We start from the raw sequence: 21,029 nt of genomic DNA on the forward strand, positions 1-21,029 counted from the left end.
CATTGGAGAATTTCCCCATTCAAAGAGATAGAAGCTGTACTTGCATGACTGATTTGGCTGCCCAAGAGGCATTTCAAAGATGGCCGCTGAGTGAAATATCTCTAAACTTTGGAGGGACTTTGATAAAAGACACCTATAAATATATCATAATATATATATAAATTATGAAACACTAAAAACATTTAAAATTAACATCTAATACATATTTCCTTGAAAAACATCTCCAGAAACATTATATTGCCAGTTGCAGTGAATAAACGGATTACGACAGTTTAATCCCCCCCCCCCCAAGATGGCGCTGTTTCTTAGTCGTCAGCTGAATTGAGTTGGAGGTGAGAATTGTTGACTACAGATGAGGTGTCTAATTTTCAAGTCTAGAATATGCTGTTGGCCTTTAATTGTTTGATGTTTATGCAAGAATAATTATATATAAAATGCATGTGAAATAGAATATCATTAAAAGGAGAGAGTGGAGAAAATGCTTCATCATCCCTCCTCCTGCTACTGCGTGCACACATGCATCCTCAGAGAGTCTTTTCCTGATTATGAAAAAAAAACCTTCTGCCAGAAATGGAGAGAACGTGACGGGATGACGGGACATTTCCATTCACTGACTCTGACTCTGAGAGAGACCTCTACATAAGACCTGCCTCCTCTTAATAAACCTGTGAAACGGGCAGATACGGCAGTTCCAGTTCAACCTATTCATCCCGCCAGCTCTCTTTCTGTCTCTCTCTCTCTGCAGACAGCAACAGCGTCCTGTGATTAACCAACTTCCAGTGACTGATCAAACTGTGATAAGATCTGACCTGAGCCCACAACCACTTGACTTAGAAGAAAACCTGTGCAAGTTTCTGTCTCCTGGATTCAGGTAAGTGGAGCATGGACACTACAAGATTATTTTATTTAAATGCATTTTGTTTATTTGTATTGTATTGGCATCTATTCTATGAAGAAACTTTAATATCCATAGAATCTTTCCATTGCACAAAAGTTTCTTTATAATGAAAAACCTCAGATTCTTAAAATATTCTTCACACAAAGCTGAATGACTTTAGAAATGAGTGCTGTGATCTTAAACACGACTCTGTAATTGAATAATTAAAGTTAAGACGATATTCAACTATTTTGAGGAATATTTGCTAGTGTATCCAACTGGTGTTCAGATGTAATTCATGTAAATCCAACAAAGTTTGGAAATAGCTAACTATGCTCTGTCATTCATGTGCACATGTACAGTTAACTATTGTGTATTTTAATTTTATAAGCATGCAGTCTTAGTTAAGTTACTCTAATAAAGTAATAAAATCCCATATCAACATTGACAAGTTACAATACAAGGACAGACAAATAAATAATCTAAAATTGCATAAATAATTATTGATCTGACATAAGTATTTAAAGGGAGGTTAGGCTATACATTTCATCATTAGATTGAATCATTAGATAAAATTTTGACATAAAATTGTTTTACATATAATTGTTCAGTACAGTATTTAATGCAATTACGTAAGTGCAATTAAATTACTGAAAAATTAGGAGTAATTCCTTACTTTTTCAAGGGAATGGAAAATAAAAGTAATTAAATTACAGTAATTAATTTCTTAGTAATGAATTACACCCAACACTGTTTATAAGTAAAAATAACATTATAACTTTAAACATGTGTGATATTTGGAGAATTCTCAACCTGATGATATTTTATAAATGTAATAGTATTTCAGCCCTGCCCTGTTTCATGGAAACAGGGAACATTGAAGCTTTAAGTGAGTTTTTCTTTATTTTAGGATCATTTCATGCACACCTTGCAAATTAATGTATATACTGTATATCACTCTCTCTTTTAGTTTCTCTTACTCTCTTCATCTCTCACATGCTCAAGCCATGCTGAGAGGTGAATTATGGGATTCGGTGATTGCTATGGTGCTATGGGCCGCCTGGCTGCCCTCCTGTCTCAGCCAGACCCCCTCTCCATCTCATGATGGAAAAATGAAGTTTCGTCTGGCCGGATACCCTCGCAAACACAATGAAGGGAGAGTGGAAGTGTTTTACAGTGGAGAGTGGGGAACTATCTGCGATGATGACTTCACCTTGGCCAACGCTCATGTTCTATGTCATCATCTAGGGTTCGTGGAGGCACTAAGCTGGTCGCACAGTGCCAAGTATGGACCGGGCAATGGTGAGATAAAAATAAACCTTATTAGCAAAATGACATTTCTATTGTAGTTTGTCGCGTTCATGCTTAGTTATAACCAGATTCTGAAACTCCTGTTGTAACCTCACCTAGAGATCCATGTCCCTGCAGGTAAAATCTGGCTTGATAATGTCATGTGTGGAGGAACGGAAAACAGCATAGAGAAATGTGTGTCCCGAGGCTGGGGGAACAGCGACTGCACGCACCAAGAGGACGCAGGGGTTGTCTGTAAAGACGAGAGACTTCCGGGCTTTGCAGAATCCAACATCATTGAGGTAAAAGATCACTTCCATCAAATGCCATGCCACTGATGCTGGCAAACAGAGAAAAATAACAATTACGCCATTACATAGAGAGCTGAATGAGGCCAACCATGAGGTAGCCATGCATCACTTGTTTGCAGACTGCTTTTATCTCTTCACTTTTTCATCTCTCTCTCTCCATTTGACATTTGACTTTTCCTGCATGTTCTCTCTCTCCTTCATCCACATAATGAGTGTCCACAGCCAGAGTCACTCTGCTCTGACTCAAAGTATTTGCTCAGTTGTAAATTCATCTCTGATGATCTGCCTGGAACCACACCAGAGAAAGAGAGACAGATGTAGAGATACAAGAGCTTGGAGAATTAGCGACTGAAAAACAGGAGAGAAGAAAAGAGAAGGAAGAGTTGAGGGCACGCAGAAGTGCCGTTGCTCAGTATATGTGCCAGGTTTCTCCGTGTTCTTGTCCGGAAGGCTGAAAGAACACTGAGAACACGAGTGGGTGTCAGACGAACCTCTGGAAACCTCTGCTGTTTGTGCTTCACTACACACAATCAGATGTGTCTGAGTTTACTGGAATGTTGCAAATGACTGATTTCACATCCAAATGTACAAATGTTTTCCAAAACACAGATTGACAAGAAGAATGTTCTTCCCAAAGAACATCCCAAAGTAATTATAACATGCTCACTATTTGTTTCATAGAAATGCAAGCTTGTTTGAAACTAAATGTGATTTGAAATGTCAGTTATCTAGTGTAGACTTATGACATAACTACACACATTGGGTTTTTGAGTTTTATGCATAGAAATAATGATTTTTATTACAATATTTTACATTGTATCCCCTAACCCTAAACCTAACCCTTAAAACATTATGTGTTTTCAAAAGCAAACAAACAAACAAAAAATCAGTAAGTATGATTTATGAACTTTTCCCAATGGGGACTGAAATTTTGGCCGAAACTCTGTTAAACTTCCACAATGCATTGCACGAGAAAGCCAACTGGTATAGATGTGGTTTGCTGCTACTTTGCCGTGCAGTTTAGCCTTAGGTTAAGAATGAGACCCAAGTTCCAAATTCAGATTTCAGTTGATTGTCTCATGGCAAGGTGCTCAGCAGACTTTGTGGACTGTGCTGGCCAGACATTTGGAAGTGCTTGTGTAAATGGTGGAGAGAGTTTGTGTTCTAGCCAATGCTCAATGAAGGTGTGGTTTGGCCGCTTACCACAGTGATCCAAACCCCTCATGTGAGATGACTCTGGTCTAGCATGAGCCAAACAGACGGACTCGTTTCCTAAAAACCCTGCATGAAATTTAATTTTGAGTTTGTAGCTGACTAGTTAAACAAATATAAGGCTTATATCTATCAGAAAGACGTACTGGACTTATCTTCACCACAGACATGCACATACTTGAAAAAACACAGTATAAAACTGGTCTTGAAACCAGTATATACCCTATATCACATTTACCTCTCCTGATGTAGAGTTGCATTTGTTTTAGATGCAGGTGGATAAACACCGTATGGAGAAGATTCGTCTGCGTCCACTCTCAGGTGCCCATGCCGGCCGTATGCCTGTGACGGAGGGAGTGATAGAGGTGAAGTTTAAGGACGGATGGGGTCACATCTGCAACACTGGCTGGACCACCAAGAACTCTCGAGTGGTGTGTGGCATGATGGGATTCCCTTCCCAGAGAACTACGGCCAAGAAGCCAAGCAGGTAATGGGCATGTTTCAAGGACACAAGGATCAAACTAATTATGGTTGTTCAAAAAAACAGTATTTATCAAATGTTCGATTGATAACTTAAGGTGCTCGATATGATTGGTACAAAATGTAGTCTATTAGTGAATAAACAGCTATTGTCTATCAAATGGCGAACCATCTGAAATTATTTTGAGATGGTATTTCACACACACATCTTACGCACAGTGGCCGCAAAACGCATTTGGACACATAAGCTGCACTTAGAACACCACTTAATTCGAAAACAAAATATATAAAATATAAAACCCAGTAAACAATTACCGTCTTTCAACGTTGAAATATGGTTGAAAATAAGTCGGTCCGCCTTGGTCTCGCCTGTTTGACTACGCGTTTTCAACTGATTATCAAAGACAGGATAAGTCTGTTATACATGCTAAAATAACGGAGAAAAACAAACTACCAAACCATGTTCATTATTATCTCAAATAAATTTAAAGAGTTTTACATATTCCATCAAGACGTTGAAGATCGACCTGTTTTCAACGTTGAAAATTCGTAATTAGACGTTGAAGATTCACGTCTATTCAATGTCTAATAGACGACTTTTTGCTAGCTGGGGATTCTCCAAAGCTGCTCACCAAGCTTATAATGAAATTTCAAATTAGAAATCACCAATGAAATCTTACAAAAACTGTCTCATAAATGTAGTTTCTTATGCTCAAAGGGTTCAAAAAGCGTATTTTTTTTAAGGCGTGACTTATTCCGCCATATTGGGTTGCACTTTCTCCAATTCATAAGTAAAATGAGTGCACTTTGTTTGTATATCTAAAGTCTTTGGTTTTAATGATTTTTAGTGAACGTATGATGTTAGTTCTCCTCAAGCTCACACAGGAGTAACCACAGGTGTCATTTGTTACTTTAATGAACATGATCAACTAATGTTTGACAACTACTAAGTGGCACAACACTCGATGGCTGTGTCTGAAATCGCATACTCTCTTGAGTAGGTACTTATTTTGAATAAGCAATTTTATCGCAACTCCACATCAGCAACATAAATGAATCAACTAACCATTCAGAAACGTCCTGTTGCATTCTACATGTTGTCACTTCTTCTTGAGTCTCTCCATCATTGTCCGACTCCAGTTTAAACATAAAAAGACAGAACAGTTTCTGACATTTTAGTGCTTGTCTGCGTGAGGTAATCAGAGCTGCTAACACACAAGCTTTTGAAGCTCCGCCCTCTGTGCCGGGAGCAGCAGCTCATTTGCATTTAAAGGGACACACACAAAACGACGCGTTTTTGCTTTACATCTTGTAAAAAGTGGCATTATACCACCCTTTTAATGTGTGAATTATGAATGTAATCAAGATTACAAACATACTACATTCGACATGCTGTCATTATCATGTGACCTACCAGCGTCAGTTGCGTCAATTATCCTCCATTCATAAATCCTCGTGGCCTCATGGGATAGTAAAGTGTCCGTCGTATGCACACTTCAGAATCTCGTCAGAAGTAGTAGTAGGTCATCGCCGGTACTTTTTACCTACTCTTTTATGAGTACTGTGAATTCGGACACTTTTTTTGTCACATATTGTTTTTTGCCTACTAGCTAGGGAAGTATTCGATATCGGATGCAGCCTTCTTAAAATCTTCCTTTTGAATGGTGTATCTGTTTTCTCATCACTTAAAAGCTATATTTTTTCTCGAAAAGTGTGCTTAATCTTTATTAATTAAATGCCACTTATTTTTTAATACACTTATATTTTCTTTATTTTATTATACTTATACCGCTAGATATTTTGTTATATAATGTGGTGGTCAAAGTAGTTTCTGAGGTAATTTCAGGTATTTTATAGCTGTAAACAAAATAAATATGTATTTTACAACAGTTGAAGGAACTTTGTGATCAAAACAGCATTTTAAAAGCAAGATGGTCGGTTTCAAATTCCTCGAAGCTGACTGTCTAATTTGTGGCTTGCTGCCTTCCTCTAAATGATCACTTGTCTGTGTGATCTAGACTATTTTGGATTCTTATGGAAATTTATTGTGCATTTTTATGTTTATGTTATTTGAAACCTATTTTTAGTGTTTGTGTTTCAGTCAGAGCATCTAGACATTCAAAAGATTGAATGTTCATTGTTTCAAATGCATTTGGATGTCTGCTTGTAATTTTTTACTGCAAAGCCACATAAATAGTTTCCATTATTCCCTCAAATACTCAAGATGAAGAGCTCATATACACCATTAAATATATACCTGGTTACTGCACGTGTTCAGGCACTTTTAAAAAGATGGAAAATGTCTCTATTTCATGATCTTCGGCCAATGAATCATTATAGATCATCATACACTTCCCATGCTGCGGCCAAAAAGACTTTTGCAAGAATCCACTTATGCAAGTCAGGATATGTTGTTATGAAACCTGGCAGCGAATGTGAGCACATACACACGAATCTTGATGGATATATGAGCTGTCAGAGAAACAACCCAATGTTTCGTGAGGTCATGGGGGATGCGGCAGTTATGCATTGTCACATGAAGTAATGACGAATGTTTACAAAATCCTGCAAAATGAAATCAATTCCATATGTTACCACTGGGATGCCAGCCAACGTGTTTTTAACTGTGAGGGATGAGGAAGTTTTATCATTGTGCCAGTGAAAAATGTACAATACAGATCAGTGAGGCCCTGATGGAAATTTCATACTGAGCTGTGGCGTTATTTGTCTCTCTGATTCATTCTGATTTAATATTATAGCGATAGGTAAATGTTATGGTAATTTGATGTGGTCCTGCACCGTTTGTACTGCAAACCAGGGCCGTATCCACCATTGACAGGGACAAGTCCCCTCCCTACCAATAATTATAAATTTCCAAATTGTCTACCCAATGTTTGATATTGATCCTGCTGTTTGTTGTTAGGATAACAAAAAGTTGTAAAAGTTACAAATACAAAATGATTGAAATCACCAATTAAATCAAAGAGGGCGGGCTTTATGTATACAGAAGCCAAAAATGAATTCCAGCGCGACACTTCAGTTTTTAAAGGGGACCTATTTTGCCCCTTTTTACAAGATGTAATATAAGTCTCAGGTGTCCCCAGAATGTGTTTGTGAAGTTTCAGCTCAACATACCCCACAGATCATTTTTGAGTGGAAGGAAAAACATGCTGTTTTTGTGTATGTCTCTTTAAATGCAAATGAGCTGCTGCTCTCCACCCCGCTTTCAAGAAGAGGGCGGAGCCTTTACAGTGCATGGTTACTTTGCTAAAAACTAAAACACGTTTTGGTTTTGATTATCATCTCTATCGCCGTCATGCTCACATGACATTGCAGTTCTTCATCATCATGAAAGTTTTTTATCTGCATGTGTTTTAAAGCCCTATCAGTCTAAACGTATGATGGTTTTCTGAGTGCACATATCAGAAGCACGCGTGCACAGAAATCTGGATGTCAGATGGTGCGTCCTGTGAGTTTTAAACTAAGTTCTCTTTCACGTCTTATTGAGTATTAAACTAAGTTCTCTTTCACGTCTTATTGAGTATTAAACTAAGTTCTCTTTCACGTCTTATTGAGTATTAAACTAAGTTCTCTTTATTGCGTTTAAACTGTCAAATATACACAAGGCTATATCAAAAACTCCATGTCCATGTTCATGGTTCAATAAAACTGCATTTGGGTTCTCCAAGCTTGCCTCCAGTAGACCTCGTTACATGCACAAATTCACTTTTATTGATAATTTTATTGAATTTTTATTGAATTTTATTCTCTTAAATCTATTTATTAATCAAGACATGGTTCTTGCTGCAAACAACACCATTGCAACCCCGCAGAATACCCTAGTAACTGCATATAACATGCTAAATACATTCTGAACACCTTAGAAACCACATAGCAACGCTCTGGCAACCACACACAGCAGCTTGTGGCGGCAGGTTTTTAATGTCGCCATAATGAAGGTTCGATGTGATTTCATTGCTTTGTTTTGCTGTGCTTTTATGGCTTCTCTCCTCCATCTGTGTTGAAACAGTCATCCACATCTGAACACAGACACTTACCCCGATTCACAGCAGATGGTGAAATGTAAGCAGTCTGTGACTGGACAGAGAAACAAGCCAGCATAGGAGAATTCACGTGTGCATTGTGAGAATATGGCTATCATTTCGACTAATGCACTCTCTGTGTGTGTATTAAACTGAATGAGTGACTTATACCTCCTAAGACATGAGCTCAAGTCCTCAGCATGCTGAAGATGAGCTCCAAAAACACTCTCCCACTGGCTGTTCATCAGTCTGACTGATGAAATATCTTCTCTTGACAGAAGGCCAGTTAATTTACACTTAATGTTGCTTGATATTAAAGTCTACAAGCTGACTAAACACAAGTAATCTTGGGTGGATGAAAAAGCTGCCATTTATTCTTTCCACCGCTTTTAAATGATCATGAGCTCTGACATAATTTACTGAAAGGAAATGGGTAAAATACTGTACTTCTCTTCATCTTTGTAATTATGACATTGACATCAGGTTCGTGCCAGAAGTGCTTGGCTAGATACACTTCAGAAATAGCTCACTCTGCACATTTACAAGACTGTGGATGATATCCTACACTTCTCAGATGTCTGTCTGTATGAATGTCTGTGCTTCCCAGAAATTGGATAAAAAGGCCTGTTTTTATAACTTAAAAAAATTGGATTTGGACACTAAAGTCACACCTAAAAATGTCTGAATGTCAGAATCATTGTGCAAAAATTTATTATTTTTCATTTGTTTGCAATTTAAATTAATTGTTTGCATATGCCATAAGACACTTGGTTTTATATTTTCATATCTAATGCCATGCAATGATTTTTAAGCATCCAAATGCTTTTTGGGGACTCATATATCTTATTCTCCAGTATTTTACTTGATTTTTTTAATTCTGCCATTTAATTGCATACAGAAGTTTGTGCTGGAAAGTCACACAAGAGGAAAGTATCTTCTCTCTCACTACAGTAATATTACTCCTTACCAGATCTCTCCTGGTCATGTTATCACCTGTGTGAGAGTCTGGAATGTGCCATAAATCTGGTGAACCATTGTAAAATCATGCCTTTCATAAAGCAAATACTGCAGTGTGAGCTACACTAGACGGGTGAATCTCTCGAAAGCTGACAAGAACATGTCTGGGTCATATTTCACCCCAAAGTTAGGAGAAAGTAATAAGATAATATATTTTGAGGGAATATATATATACACTATAGATGTACACTCTATAAATACATTTTAATGTCCTTCAGTGGAGAAGCAACATCAGTACGCAGTATTTGCTCACACTGGACTGGACACTATTTCTCAGCAAGCTGATAGAATGTAAGAAATCAGTCATGCTTTCCATTCGGGTTTACTTGTCTGAGCACTGCAAAGTTCAGAATTCAAAGACATCTTCTGGTGTATTATAAGCCTACTGTATGTGGTACATAATAAATTGTTATTTTGCTCATACAGCAGTAATTATTCTTTCAGCAGACAGAATATTATTGAAATTTCTTACTATTGTTTTGGGATACAGTGTTTGTCATTTGATCATTTGTGTTTCTGTTTAGTCACCAGAGTGTGTACAAGATCCACTCCGTGGCCTGCACTGGAAATGAGGCTCATCTTTCAGCATGCACGATGGAGTTCAGTAAAGCAAACTCTAGTGCCCCCTGTCCCAATGGAGGAGCTGCTGTAGTCAACTGTGTGCCCGGGCCACTGTTCACACAGGCCAGAGCACGTAGAGTCAAGCTCAATCCAATGGTGATTAGATAAAGCTCATTAAGTTTAACGTAATTCATTTTCAATGGACTGATTTGATATTAACACTAATCACAATTTCTGGAGGTAATATCAACAGGATTACAAGAACACCTGTATTATGGCTTCCATTGATCATGCTCGCTCTCATTCTCCAGGCTCAGGTGCGTCTGAAGGGCGGTGCAAAGGCAGGTGAGGGCCGTGTGGAGGTCCTGAAGGGGAGTGAGTGGGGTACCGTGTGTGACGACCGCTGGAACCTGCAGTCCGCCAGCGTGGTGTGTAGAGATCTGGGCTTCGGCACCGCTAAAGAGGCTCTGACTGGAGCACGAATGGGCCAAGGTGGGCAACACTAGATGATAGATAGATAGATAGATAGATAGATAGATAGATAGATAGATAGATAGATAGATAGATAGATAGATAGATAGATAGATAGATAGATAGATATCCCATTCAAAGCCTGTTATGATCTCTTGTCCACAGGCATGGGTCCCATCTACATGAATGAGGTTCAGTGTCTTGGTGATGAGAAGAGCCTGTGGGACTGTCCTCATAAGAGCATCACTGCTGACGACTGCAAACACATGGAGGACGCCTCCGTCATCTGCAACATTCCCTACATGGGCTTTGAGAAAACGGTCAGACACATACATGATGATTCTACTGTTATTTTATTTCTAGCAAGTACACTATAAAGTGTATAGAGAAAAAAAAACTGCCTCAAATCTGCTTTTATCTAACGTTTAACATTTATTATAACCATAACTGTCTCTGATGTATCAGACTTCAAAATCTTTGATGCCCTCATCAAAGTGTCTTCATTTACGACTAACGCTTATGTGTTTTTGTATTGTGTTAAATTTTTTCTTAGCTCAGCTATGGACACTAACAATGCTGTTCAGGGCTGATCCAAACTAAAGCATTGCACCACCAAAATCTGTAAAATCACTTAAAATGAGCACACTTTATTCAAATAGGTGATGCAATGTGCAGTAAAAACACGTTCTCACAGCCCTAAAGCAGCACTGCTTATCAAGTTTAAATGATCAAAGTCAAGGTTCTTAAGTCTTTTAATTCTTTCTCATGCTTGCTCTGTAACCTGTGGCAGATCCGCCTGACAGGGGGTCGGACGCGGTTGGAGGGGAGGGTGGAGCTGCTGCTCTCTACAGGCAGTGAGATGAGGGACTGGGGTTTGATCTGTGGGGACGGATGGACATCTCGGGAGGCCATGGTAGTGTGCAGACAGCTGGGGTTGGGACATGCCAGCAGTGGCCTGAGAGTAAGATAACCACTGTATAACATACAACACAGGCACAGACATGGAGTTGATGAGTAGTTTAAGTGAATATAGCATGGAGGTTAGGGGGATGCACAGAAACGGTGTGATCGTAAGGTGTGGTTACCTGTACAACAAAACTCGAATAACCTTCAAAAAAATCAGCTTAGTATGAAAAAAACTCCACTGCAAGAAAACTAATGTAATTGCAGTTACTAAAATGGCGGTGCAAAATTAAAAATATAATACAAATATAATGCAATGTTTGCTGCAGGTCTATGGAGCCCTTAAAGGGACATGGTGAAGGGGAAAATATGGGAGGAAATAAATATTTTGCGTTCCTCCAAGAAACTTTGCGTTTACTCGCAAAAATGTTTTGCGTTCCCAGAGAAACTTTGCATTTGCCCGCAAAGAACACAAAAGTTTTGTGAGCGAATGCAAAGTTTCTTGGGGGAATGCAGAAGTTTTGCTTGGAAATGCATTAACATTATTTTTCATCACCCTGTCCCATTGGGGGCTCAGTACAGGTCTGGTCGAAATCTGATATTTTTTTAAGCAGTGGTGACTGTATGTCGGTATGTTTTTGCAGAGTTTTAAACCTGCAGTGCATTAAAAATAAGTAAACCCAGACAACTTTGCACTTTTTCTACATTTTCTGTGTTGATATTATGTAGGAAAATCTGGGGTGTCTCAAAAAAAAATGGCCACTCATTATGCCGAACGGGTTCGCCTCCCCTGAAATACACTGCAAAAAAGAAAGAAAATCTCATATTTCTTTGCAGTGTAAGTGCAGTAATTTTCAAGAGGTTTCAACTGATTACCATAACAATACATGTTCAAGACAGTGTGAATAGAGCATAATGCTAACGCCTCTTAACCCAGCAATACATTAACTTATTAGCAAAACGCACCACGCTCTTTTGCCTCTGGGACTGATCACAATAATCCACTAAGTCAAATCATTACTAGCAGATATAGAACTTTGTAATTCAAGCATTAGCATTTTTTTAGCTTCTTCACTTTATTTAGCCTAGTTTGCATGCTAAGCCCTTGCAGTGGGGGTCTGTCTGCAGATCCGTATGGTGGGGGGCAGGACGGATCACGAGGGTCGCGTGGAGGTTCAGGTCAAGTCCAGGTGGGGAACTATATGCAGTGACAAATGGACCACAAGAGAAGCCATGGTGGCGTGCAGACAGTTAGGCCTCAGATACTGCCTGCATGCTATCACTGTGAGTAAGCAAGGCGCTATGGGACTGGCTGATCAAGCATCGCAGCTTGATTGGTTTTCAAATCCCATATTAACATGACTTGTGAGCTATTCATGTGTGAAGTATGCACTACCGTTAAGTCTGGGGTCAGTATTTTCTTTAAAATAGTCCAGATCAGGTTACTAAAACATTGAAGTGTGTTCAGTACGCTTGAAACATTAAAGTTATATTTAAAGGGATACTTCTCCGATTAGCATTAAGCTTTGTATCAGTAGAAACCCGGTAGTGTTTTCGAATGACCGTGCTTCCCTCCCTCATGTCCCCCTGAGATGAGAGATTTCTGTATTGTGTGTCTGGAAAAAAAATTTTTTTGTCCAGAGGCGAGAGACTACAGCCAGTAGTGGGAGCTCGTTCCGCATGTGTTCAACCCGCCCATAGGGGGATCTCACGATAAAACGGCGTCTTTTCAGTTTCAAGTCAACTAGTAGCCTAGTTGTATCATTTCTTCCGATACTGCCCTCTGTAACCGGTATGCGTGGCTTGGGAGTGGCCTCGTAGGGCAGCGAAGCAAGTGCATTCTGGGATTTATTGTCTTTCATCCACATGAGCCAAAAATAGACTTTCTCAGTCTAGAAGGCACCAACTTTTAAAATAATTTCACATTTCTACTACATAAATGACCCAATTTAAATACACATTCATCTTTCCAGCGGTGAATATCCCTTTAAATAATTTATTAATATAGTTTTTTTCCAACAGTATGTAATTTTCTCTATCCACTTTTTTTTTCGAAGATAAATTTTCGCAATATTAAGAAATTTATCCATAGACTGAAAGTGGAAACATTGTGGCTCAAACTAAGGCAACCAGCAACACCAACACCAAAACTCAACCAATAGCTGTATGTTTGTTTGACCAATGGAAGTATTTGCCATTATTTTTGCTATATGGTTTGATTCAGATTTATGCTTTGAATTGTGTTTCTTGTTTTATCCATGTTCAGTAATTTGCCATATTCATTCATCTACTGACGAGCTCTCCCCTGTGTTAAGGAAACGTGGTACTGGGACAGCAGTAACGTGACGGAGATGGTCCTGAGCGGAGTGAAGTGTAAGGGAGATGAGATGACTCTGACCGACTGTCAGCATCATCCTGTCATCAGCTGCAAAAGAGCGGGAGCGCAGTTCTCCGCTGGCGTCATCTGCTCAGACAGTGAGTGATATGCAAGTCCGTAAAGAAAAGTTTGTTTGCATGTGTTGCAAAAGAAGGGTTATTCCATCATATTTTTGTTTTAAAACAATACATTTCTCTTTCTCACACAATCCCTAGCGGCTTCGGACCTGGTTCTGAACGCTCCATTGGTGGAGCAGAGCGTGTACATCGAGGACCGACCCTTGCACATGCTGTACTGTGCAGCAGAGGAAAACTGCCTCACCAAATCAGCTGCTCAAGCCAACTGGCCATACGGCCACCGTCGCCTGCTGCGCTTCTCCTCCCAGATACACAACATCGGCAAGGCTGACTTCAGACCACGGCTCGGCCGCCACTCGTGGGTGTGGCACGAATGCCATAGGTAAACAGAGGAGCTCTTGTTGTTGCTAAATTTCAAATCTCATACCTGGCCTGCAGGCCATATGTTCTCTCTTTAAGGTGGAGCATGTGTTTAAGACCCAAAAACATACGCTACGCAAGTATGCAAACGCTTATAGCTATGCAAGCTCAATTTCATCACAAAATAGAGCGCTGCAGTGATGTATTTTTGTTGGCCAACATGGAAGTTAGCAAAAACCTGGTTCCCTCTGATATTTCCATTGGCTTTTGGGTCATTGCAGAAAACAAACCAACTAAAGTTAATGGTTCTTACATGTTTTATTCATTATGATCAACACAAATGAACACAACTTTTATGAATTTTTTACAAAACCTAAAACTTCGCCAGAAGTAAAAAGCTAAAGTAGGCTATTAGTGAACTACACCACGGTCGCATGATTTCAATGACCTCTCACTTTCAGTGAAAGTAGACTAGCTATTAGATGAGTTTACCTGTTCGTTGAAATTACATTTAATGTCCCAACAACCTCTGTAGTCCCATTTAATCATTTTTCAGCAACTGCCTTTAAAAGTTTAAAAACCACAAGGGGGTATTACGGATGAATTTCATGTCGTAGAATAAAACATGAAAATATCTTGAGCTTGTTAAATTTCAGGCATTTAACCAAAAAACAATTCAAACACATGTGCTAAATTGCGAACTCGTTTCTGGGTTTCGGCCTACAAAAAGTAGTCGGTCCGCCTTGGACTGGTTTACGACGTGATTTCAACAAAGTAGTTTCGGCCGGACTGTTTGACTATGTGTTTTCAACTGATCATCAAAGACAGGATAAGTCTGTTATACATGCTAAAATAACGGAGAAAAACAAACTACCAAACCATGTTCATTATTATCTCACATTTTTTTTTAAGAGTTTTACATATTCCATCAAGACGTTGAAGATCGACCTGTTTTCAACGTTGAAAAGTCATAATTAGACGTTGAAGATTTACGTCTATTCAACGTCTAATAGACGACTTTTTGCTAGCTGGGAACACTCAACAATATTAGTTCAATAACTAGCTTGAAATAAAAAAGAACAATACTTTTACAGCATTTATTAATCTTAGATCCTTACTTAATGAACACTATTAAATATGTTCATTGTTAGTTCATGATGTCTAATGCTAATGCATTGACTATTATCACTGAATTCTTCACTACAATAGGCATTATCCATAAAACTGTCTTCTTTTACAGTCAGTTTAGTCTTTCCGGTCGACTATCATGACAACAGTTTGAAGACACTCTTGCCAATCAAGTTAAACTCAGTTAAATTGTCATCATCCAATGAATGCCTTAGACATTTAAAGATTCTACCACCCCTTGAGTACTGAGGTTTTTGTACTGCCACAGTAATGCAAGAATGCATGATAAGTACACTTATGTTGCAATGCACTGGCCAAGCATTCGTGTCTGCATTTGTGTATTTGCATGACAGCACCACTTGAACTTAGAGTGAATTATGCATGAATAGATTATATAGGTTGGCTTGCTTGGTTTGAACAGAGATCTATCAACTGTGTTTTTCTTTTAAGCGTCTGGCAGCTTTGCTGAATCTCCTTTTGCTCCAGCCTGATCCAGCTGCATCCCCAAGGACCCATATGGCTTTACTAACACTGAGCGCTAGTGGTCATGTCGGCTGAACAACATTCCAAAAGTCATAATCTGATATAAATTTCTTCCTACAAACCAGAGCAGAGGCTTTCAGACCCTGGACAACGTACAGGGTGAATGAAAGTTCAAGCTGGCAGTCTCTGCTTTAAATGAACACGTGTGCCGACATGATCCAGGGCTGGTTATATCAGTCTCACAGTGGTTTCTGTTCGTCATGCTATAACCTTCAACTACACTGAGCTGAAGTGTAGTGCATGGGCTTAGTGCTTAAATATTCATATTTTGCATTACAACTGGATGGTTACAGTTTTTCCTCCTTCATGTTTAAACAACTATATCTGTAAAAGTTCTTATTCTGTGCTTTCTGCATTGAAGTCTATGAATTGAAAAGTCATATATATGAAAATATTCACTCTTATTGAGAAGCATTGGGGACCAAATAGCCGTGTGACAAACCAGTTACAATATTTGCATAAAATGAACATTATAATATTAAATAATATTTTCCTCCGGTGGTGGATGTGCCACCTACTGGCCAAAGTTCATAAAACATTAACGTTTTTGACCAGATGTCATGCTTGCTCCATATGCTATTTATTGGGGGCCTGCAGAATAGTTATTTATGGTCTGTCATATGGCTCTCCAACATTTTGAACAGGTTTCTAAACGACCCTGTAACTGCTACTTATTGTTATTGTAACCCCTCCACCCGGGTCCTACTCGCCCCGCTCTGTGCGGGCCTCGAACCCGGGTCTGAGAGTCAGGCGCTCTCACAAGGAGGCTAAAGACTGCATCTGTCACTAGAGAGCCTATTGAGATCAGAGGAGTGAGATTTACTCGCACAGCGACTACTAGCTGGCCTCCGTTACACTATAATTACTCGATTGGTCCAACCATAAGAAAGATAAAACCATGGAAAATAAACTATAACAATAACTGAAATGCCAGATATACATTTATACACTTTTATTGTTTTTTTGTTCTGGTAAACTGTGCCATCCTTAAAGGATAGTTCACCCCAAAATGAAAACTGTCACCATTTACTCTCCTTGATGTTATTCTGTGAGACAAAATGAGATATTTTGTAAATAAACACTTTCATAATTTTTACACTTACCAAATTCAGTGGGTTTAATTGATTTTTTAGTTCACTAAAAAGAACTGGCTCAAAAATACTGCTCAAGATCTACTTCTTCAAAGAATATATGTTTGAATACCAAAAAACATAACAGAAATGTTATTTTTGTGTTGACTATCCCTTTAAAGTAGCCTCTCAATGCTGTAGATCACTGCGAAGTCTGAATTCAATGGTGTAGAAGCTGTGGGACGTACTCTCACACCATGCATTTTTCAGATGATTTATGAATAGGAGCAGCTTTGAATAGTCTCATTAACTCTTAGTGGTGGTCTGTGTTTACACTGCAAGCTTCCCAGCAGACATCAGGTTTCCCAGTGTATGTGTCCGACACAATGATGATGAGGAAACCTGTTGTGTGCTCTTGCTGAAAGGATTGGGACTGGAGCCAGTGTCTGAGACACTGCGACTTCACTTCTCTCCTACAGGCCTACAGCACTGAATCTGCTCTCCAAGCCCTTTTAAATCTTTGCTTTTTTCCATGAAAATGACAGATTTGTAGGATGCAGTATAGTAGGCTATACAGGATTCGGGATAGCTTAAATTCTGTTATTGTTCGTTTGTTTATACTTTTATTGCCCCCCTTAGGGGAAACTAGTTTTGCAGCAGAAGGTAACACAGACATACATAATACACTAACAATATTTGTTTCGTTCTTCCACCTGGCACTCTAAAACGACGACCAGAAGGCAACAGTTGAAATTTTTTATATAACAGATGATCTAAATTTCTTAAAATTTCTTAGAACGTGCTTTACTTAAAACCTGTCTATGATAAATGTCAATTTGACTTATTCCTATGACTTTTCCTGCCACCTTAACAAGGCTAATATTTGTATTGTAAGATTGCCAAACCAAGCTGTGATACAAAAAGAAAACACTGATTCAATTAAAGACTTAGAGCATACATTAAATGAGTTTGTACTGTAGCACAACACATACACGGGTATGGTTTTTTTAAATGATTTTAGCCGGTTATTTTTGAATGATGGTTTTTGGATGGTTTAACCCTGTTAAACTTCAGAAGACTGTGTTTATGACCTCCAGGCACTATCATAGTATGGATATCTTCACCTATTATGACCTGCTGTCTCTAAACGGGACCAAAGTGGCAGACGGACATAAAGCGAGCTTCTGTCTGGAGGACACCGAGTGCCATGAAGGTAAGACAGAGGTCGAAGGTCAGATGCTGGACTTGTTTGTACGATTAACACCAAACTTTTAATCTTTTCTCAACCCATTTAAAAAAAAAAAAAAAAAAAGTTTTTACTTTATTGATGTTATTTTTTTTGTGTGTGACAGAAATAATCAATTTAGTTTTCATAAATTTGGTTTCAGGAGGTTTTGAGTTACAGGATGTTTTTATGCTACAATAAACTCCTTTATTTCCAAAGATCAAGGAACATTTTATTTCAGTGCTATAAATGATTTGTTTCATAGTAACCATACCATTCATAGTAGCTTTCATACCATGGTTGTTGTTTATCCACTAGGGGTCTCTAGACTACTGGGTATATAGTGAGTCTACTATTGAAATCTGTTTATGGATCAGTACCGATACATTACAGTGACTAATACTTTCAATCTGCTCTGTCACTTTTAGGCTATACATCTAGGGTTGTATACTTTAGATTTGAAGTAATTAATATTAAAGACACTAAACCAGCCAAAGATAGCTTGCTCTTAGCTGATTTAAAGGGATGGTTCACCCAAAAATAAAAGTTATTTCATCATTTACTCATCCTCAAGTTGTTCCAAACCTGTGTGAATTTCTTTCTTCTACTGAACACAAAGGAAGATATTTTGAAGAATGTTTGTAACCAAACAGCTGATGGGCCCCATTGACGTCAATGGTGCCCCACAACTGTTCTTCAAAATATCTTCCTTTGTGTTCAACAGAAGAAAAACTCATACAGGTTTGGAAAAACATGAGGGTGAGTAAACGATGACAGCATTTTCATTACTGTGTGAACTGTCCCTTTAGGCTAGTTTAGTTGGTAAAAAAATATCTAAAATCAGCAAAACAGTCTATCCAATCAACCTGGCTGGACAAGACGTTCACACACAATGCGTTTTTGCATTTTACTGCACTGGTTTTCCATTTAAACATGCATGAGATGGGCGTTCGCGTATGGCGTTATTTGCAGCATGAGCGCCATGCACTTTTAGAAATTTTTAATTTTTAATTATTTTATTTGAGCAACATGTTTTTACAATGCCATGTCATGTGGCAGGACAACGGTCAAAGACACATGTAGCATGTTTACATAGAAAAACAATAGAAAAACGCAGCCCAGTGGAAAGAAAAAACGTGACATTTAGTGAAATAATAAAAAAAGCAAGGTTAATAAAAAGTTAACTTCTTGTAATGAGCGTCAAACGTGTTTGTCTAGTGCATGTTTGCATTAAAAAACCAACAAAAAAGCAGCACAGTGGAATACAAAAACTGGTTTAATTGTAGGCTGGTTTAAGGTGTTCTTCGGCTTGTCTCCAGAAATACACTGGTGCCACTTCCCTTGTTGCAGGTGTTTCAAAGCGCTATGCATGTGCTAACTTTGGTGAGCAGGGGATCACAGTGGGCTGCTGGGACTTGTACAGACATGATATCGACTGCCAGTGGATTGACATCACAGATGTTAAACCTGGAAACTACATTCTACAGGTAGTATTCACTTGTGGTTATAGTCACAGAAAGAGAAACCACCTTGGTACTTTGTTAAAAATGTGTTTCCATCAGCTGGATAGCACACTAACAGCAAAGAGCAGTTACATGAGCAGACTTTGGTCCCGTAGGACCCCATTGTCTGGGCTTTTCAGCACGTCAATAGCTGTCAAAGCGCTGTTGCAGTTCTGCCCTCTAGTGGTGGAGTTTAGTCAGATCTCGTGCAGTTCACCATGATGTCCAGGAATGCCAGGGTTAGAAGAGTAATAGGATTTGGTTTGATTAATGATGTAATGAACCTTAATTACACAGAGGGAGGGTGGAGGAAGGATTTTACTGGAAAAGACCCACCCGGATTAGGATTAACTAACAAAAAGCTCAGAACACAGTCTTTTATTTTAAAGATCTTGCTGTCACTAGTACTTACTTTGCTGATTATGCTGTTAGCTTGATTACAATTATGCAAACACTATTTTTTTCTCTTTGTCAGGTCGTTATAAACCCCAACTTTGAGGTGGCTGAGAGTGACTTCACCAACAACGCGATGCGATGCAACTGCAAATACGACGGCAACCGTGTCTGGTTGCATAAATGTCATCTTGGTGAGATGTGCTGTTGTTCACTGGGTCCTTCAGAGCTGCCCGATTCTATTAAACATGATTTGAGGGGAATACAATGGCATGCTTACTTATTCAGATATTTTAAATCAGCACTAAATGAAGCTTACTTTTTTATGTAAAAGTAATGTATTATTTGTGTTTCTAGGTGATTCATTCAGTGAGGAGGCTGAGAAAGAATTTGAGCATTATCCAGGGCAGCTCAACAACAAGATCTCATAATGTTTTTTTTTGTGAACAAACCCAGTGACCTGCAATAACCACGTGACTCTGGACAAAGAGAAACTTTAATCACTTAACGTTACTATTTATTCTCATTTGAATCCATTGTTACTGTGGTCTAATCACGTGTTGTCGTGCTGTTGTTAGATTAGGTGATCAGAAATGATCATATAAAAGGGCCTCAGAGACAGAACAGAGCTGTGATTGTGGCCTGGGCCTTTGTCAATGCGAGTGGTTGAACAGTGGCTATACACTTCCTCTCAGAGCAGACGTCAGCATTCACGTGGTGCACCGGTTTCATTTAGTGAATTTATAACATGCATCAGGGAATTATAAACACTGATTGCTGATGAAATGCTTCTCATACTTCAGTCAGTGTGTGCATTTATTTTTAAACCCATGCAGAATTCGTGTCCATATATCTGTATATTTCTGAAGTGTCTTAAAACATTAAAATCTGCACTTTAAACACCTTGATGCCATTTGAATGATCTTCTCGGTCCACATTCAGATCTAATCTGGAAAAATATGTCTATGGACTGGGAATTTAGACCCACTAAAACACTAGCAGTTTTCTACAACCACATTTGAGTGGTCACAAGTTAATCAGGGTAGTTAAATGGGCATTTTCCATTTAAACTACTTGCAAAACCTTAAATCTAGTGGTTTACATGTATAAGAATGCAAAGATGGTAAAGACCTGACCATTTCAGAGCTCAATTAAACAACTTTAATACCTTTCCACATTTCTTTAAACC

General features: G+C 38.7%; 1 protein-coding gene across 2 annotated transcripts; it reads left to right on the forward strand.

Annotated features, from left to right (window-relative positions):
- Nucleotides 1-563: 563 nt before the first annotated feature.
- loxl3a (lysyl oxidase-like 3a) lies at nucleotides 564-20,740 on the forward strand. Of its 2 annotated transcripts, XM_079891783.1 has the most exons (15): nucleotides 748-871; nucleotides 1,848-2,179; nucleotides 2,306-2,469; nucleotides 3,960-4,177; nucleotides 9,755-9,947; nucleotides 10,103-10,283; nucleotides 10,428-10,582; nucleotides 11,053-11,223; nucleotides 12,294-12,449; nucleotides 13,481-13,640; nucleotides 13,758-14,001; nucleotides 17,818-17,933; nucleotides 19,296-19,432; nucleotides 19,923-20,034; nucleotides 20,198-20,740. In XM_079891783.1, exons 2-15 carry the CDS (start codon nucleotides 1,885-1,887, stop codon nucleotides 20,269-20,271), a joined length of 2,376 nt encoding a protein of 791 aa, XP_079747909.1. In that variant the 5' UTR covers nucleotides 748-871; nucleotides 1,848-1,884; the 3' UTR covers nucleotides 20,272-20,740. The 2 variants fall into 2 exon arrangements, with proteins under 2 accessions (XP_079747908.1, XP_079747909.1); XM_079891782.1 differs by lacking the exon at nucleotides 12,294-12,449 and having other exon boundaries at nucleotides 564-871.
- Nucleotides 20,741-21,029: the final 289 nt, after the last annotated feature.

This window comes from Squalius cephalus (genome assembly GCF_949319135.1).
Source record: "Squalius cephalus genome assembly, chromosome: 14".
NCBI classification, from domain to species: Eukaryota; Metazoa; Chordata; class Actinopteri; order Cypriniformes; family Leuciscidae; genus Squalius; species Squalius cephalus.

What these genes read in the sequence shown, in the direction of transcription:
- loxl3a (XM_079891783.1), top strand. Translation starts at nt 1,885, where the DNA reads ATGCTGAGAGGTGAATTATGGGATTCGGTGATTGCTATGGTGCTATGG. An exon ending in GGACACCGAGTGCCATGAAG is followed by an intron (nt 17,934 to 19,295) that starts GTAAGACAGAGG and finishes CCCTTGTTGCAG; the next exon opens with GTGTTTCAAAGCGCTATGCA. An exon ending in GTTGCATAAATGTCATCTTG is followed by an intron (nt 20,035 to 20,197) that starts GTGAGATGTGCT and finishes TTGTGTTTCTAG; the next exon opens with GTGATTCATTCAGTGAGGAG.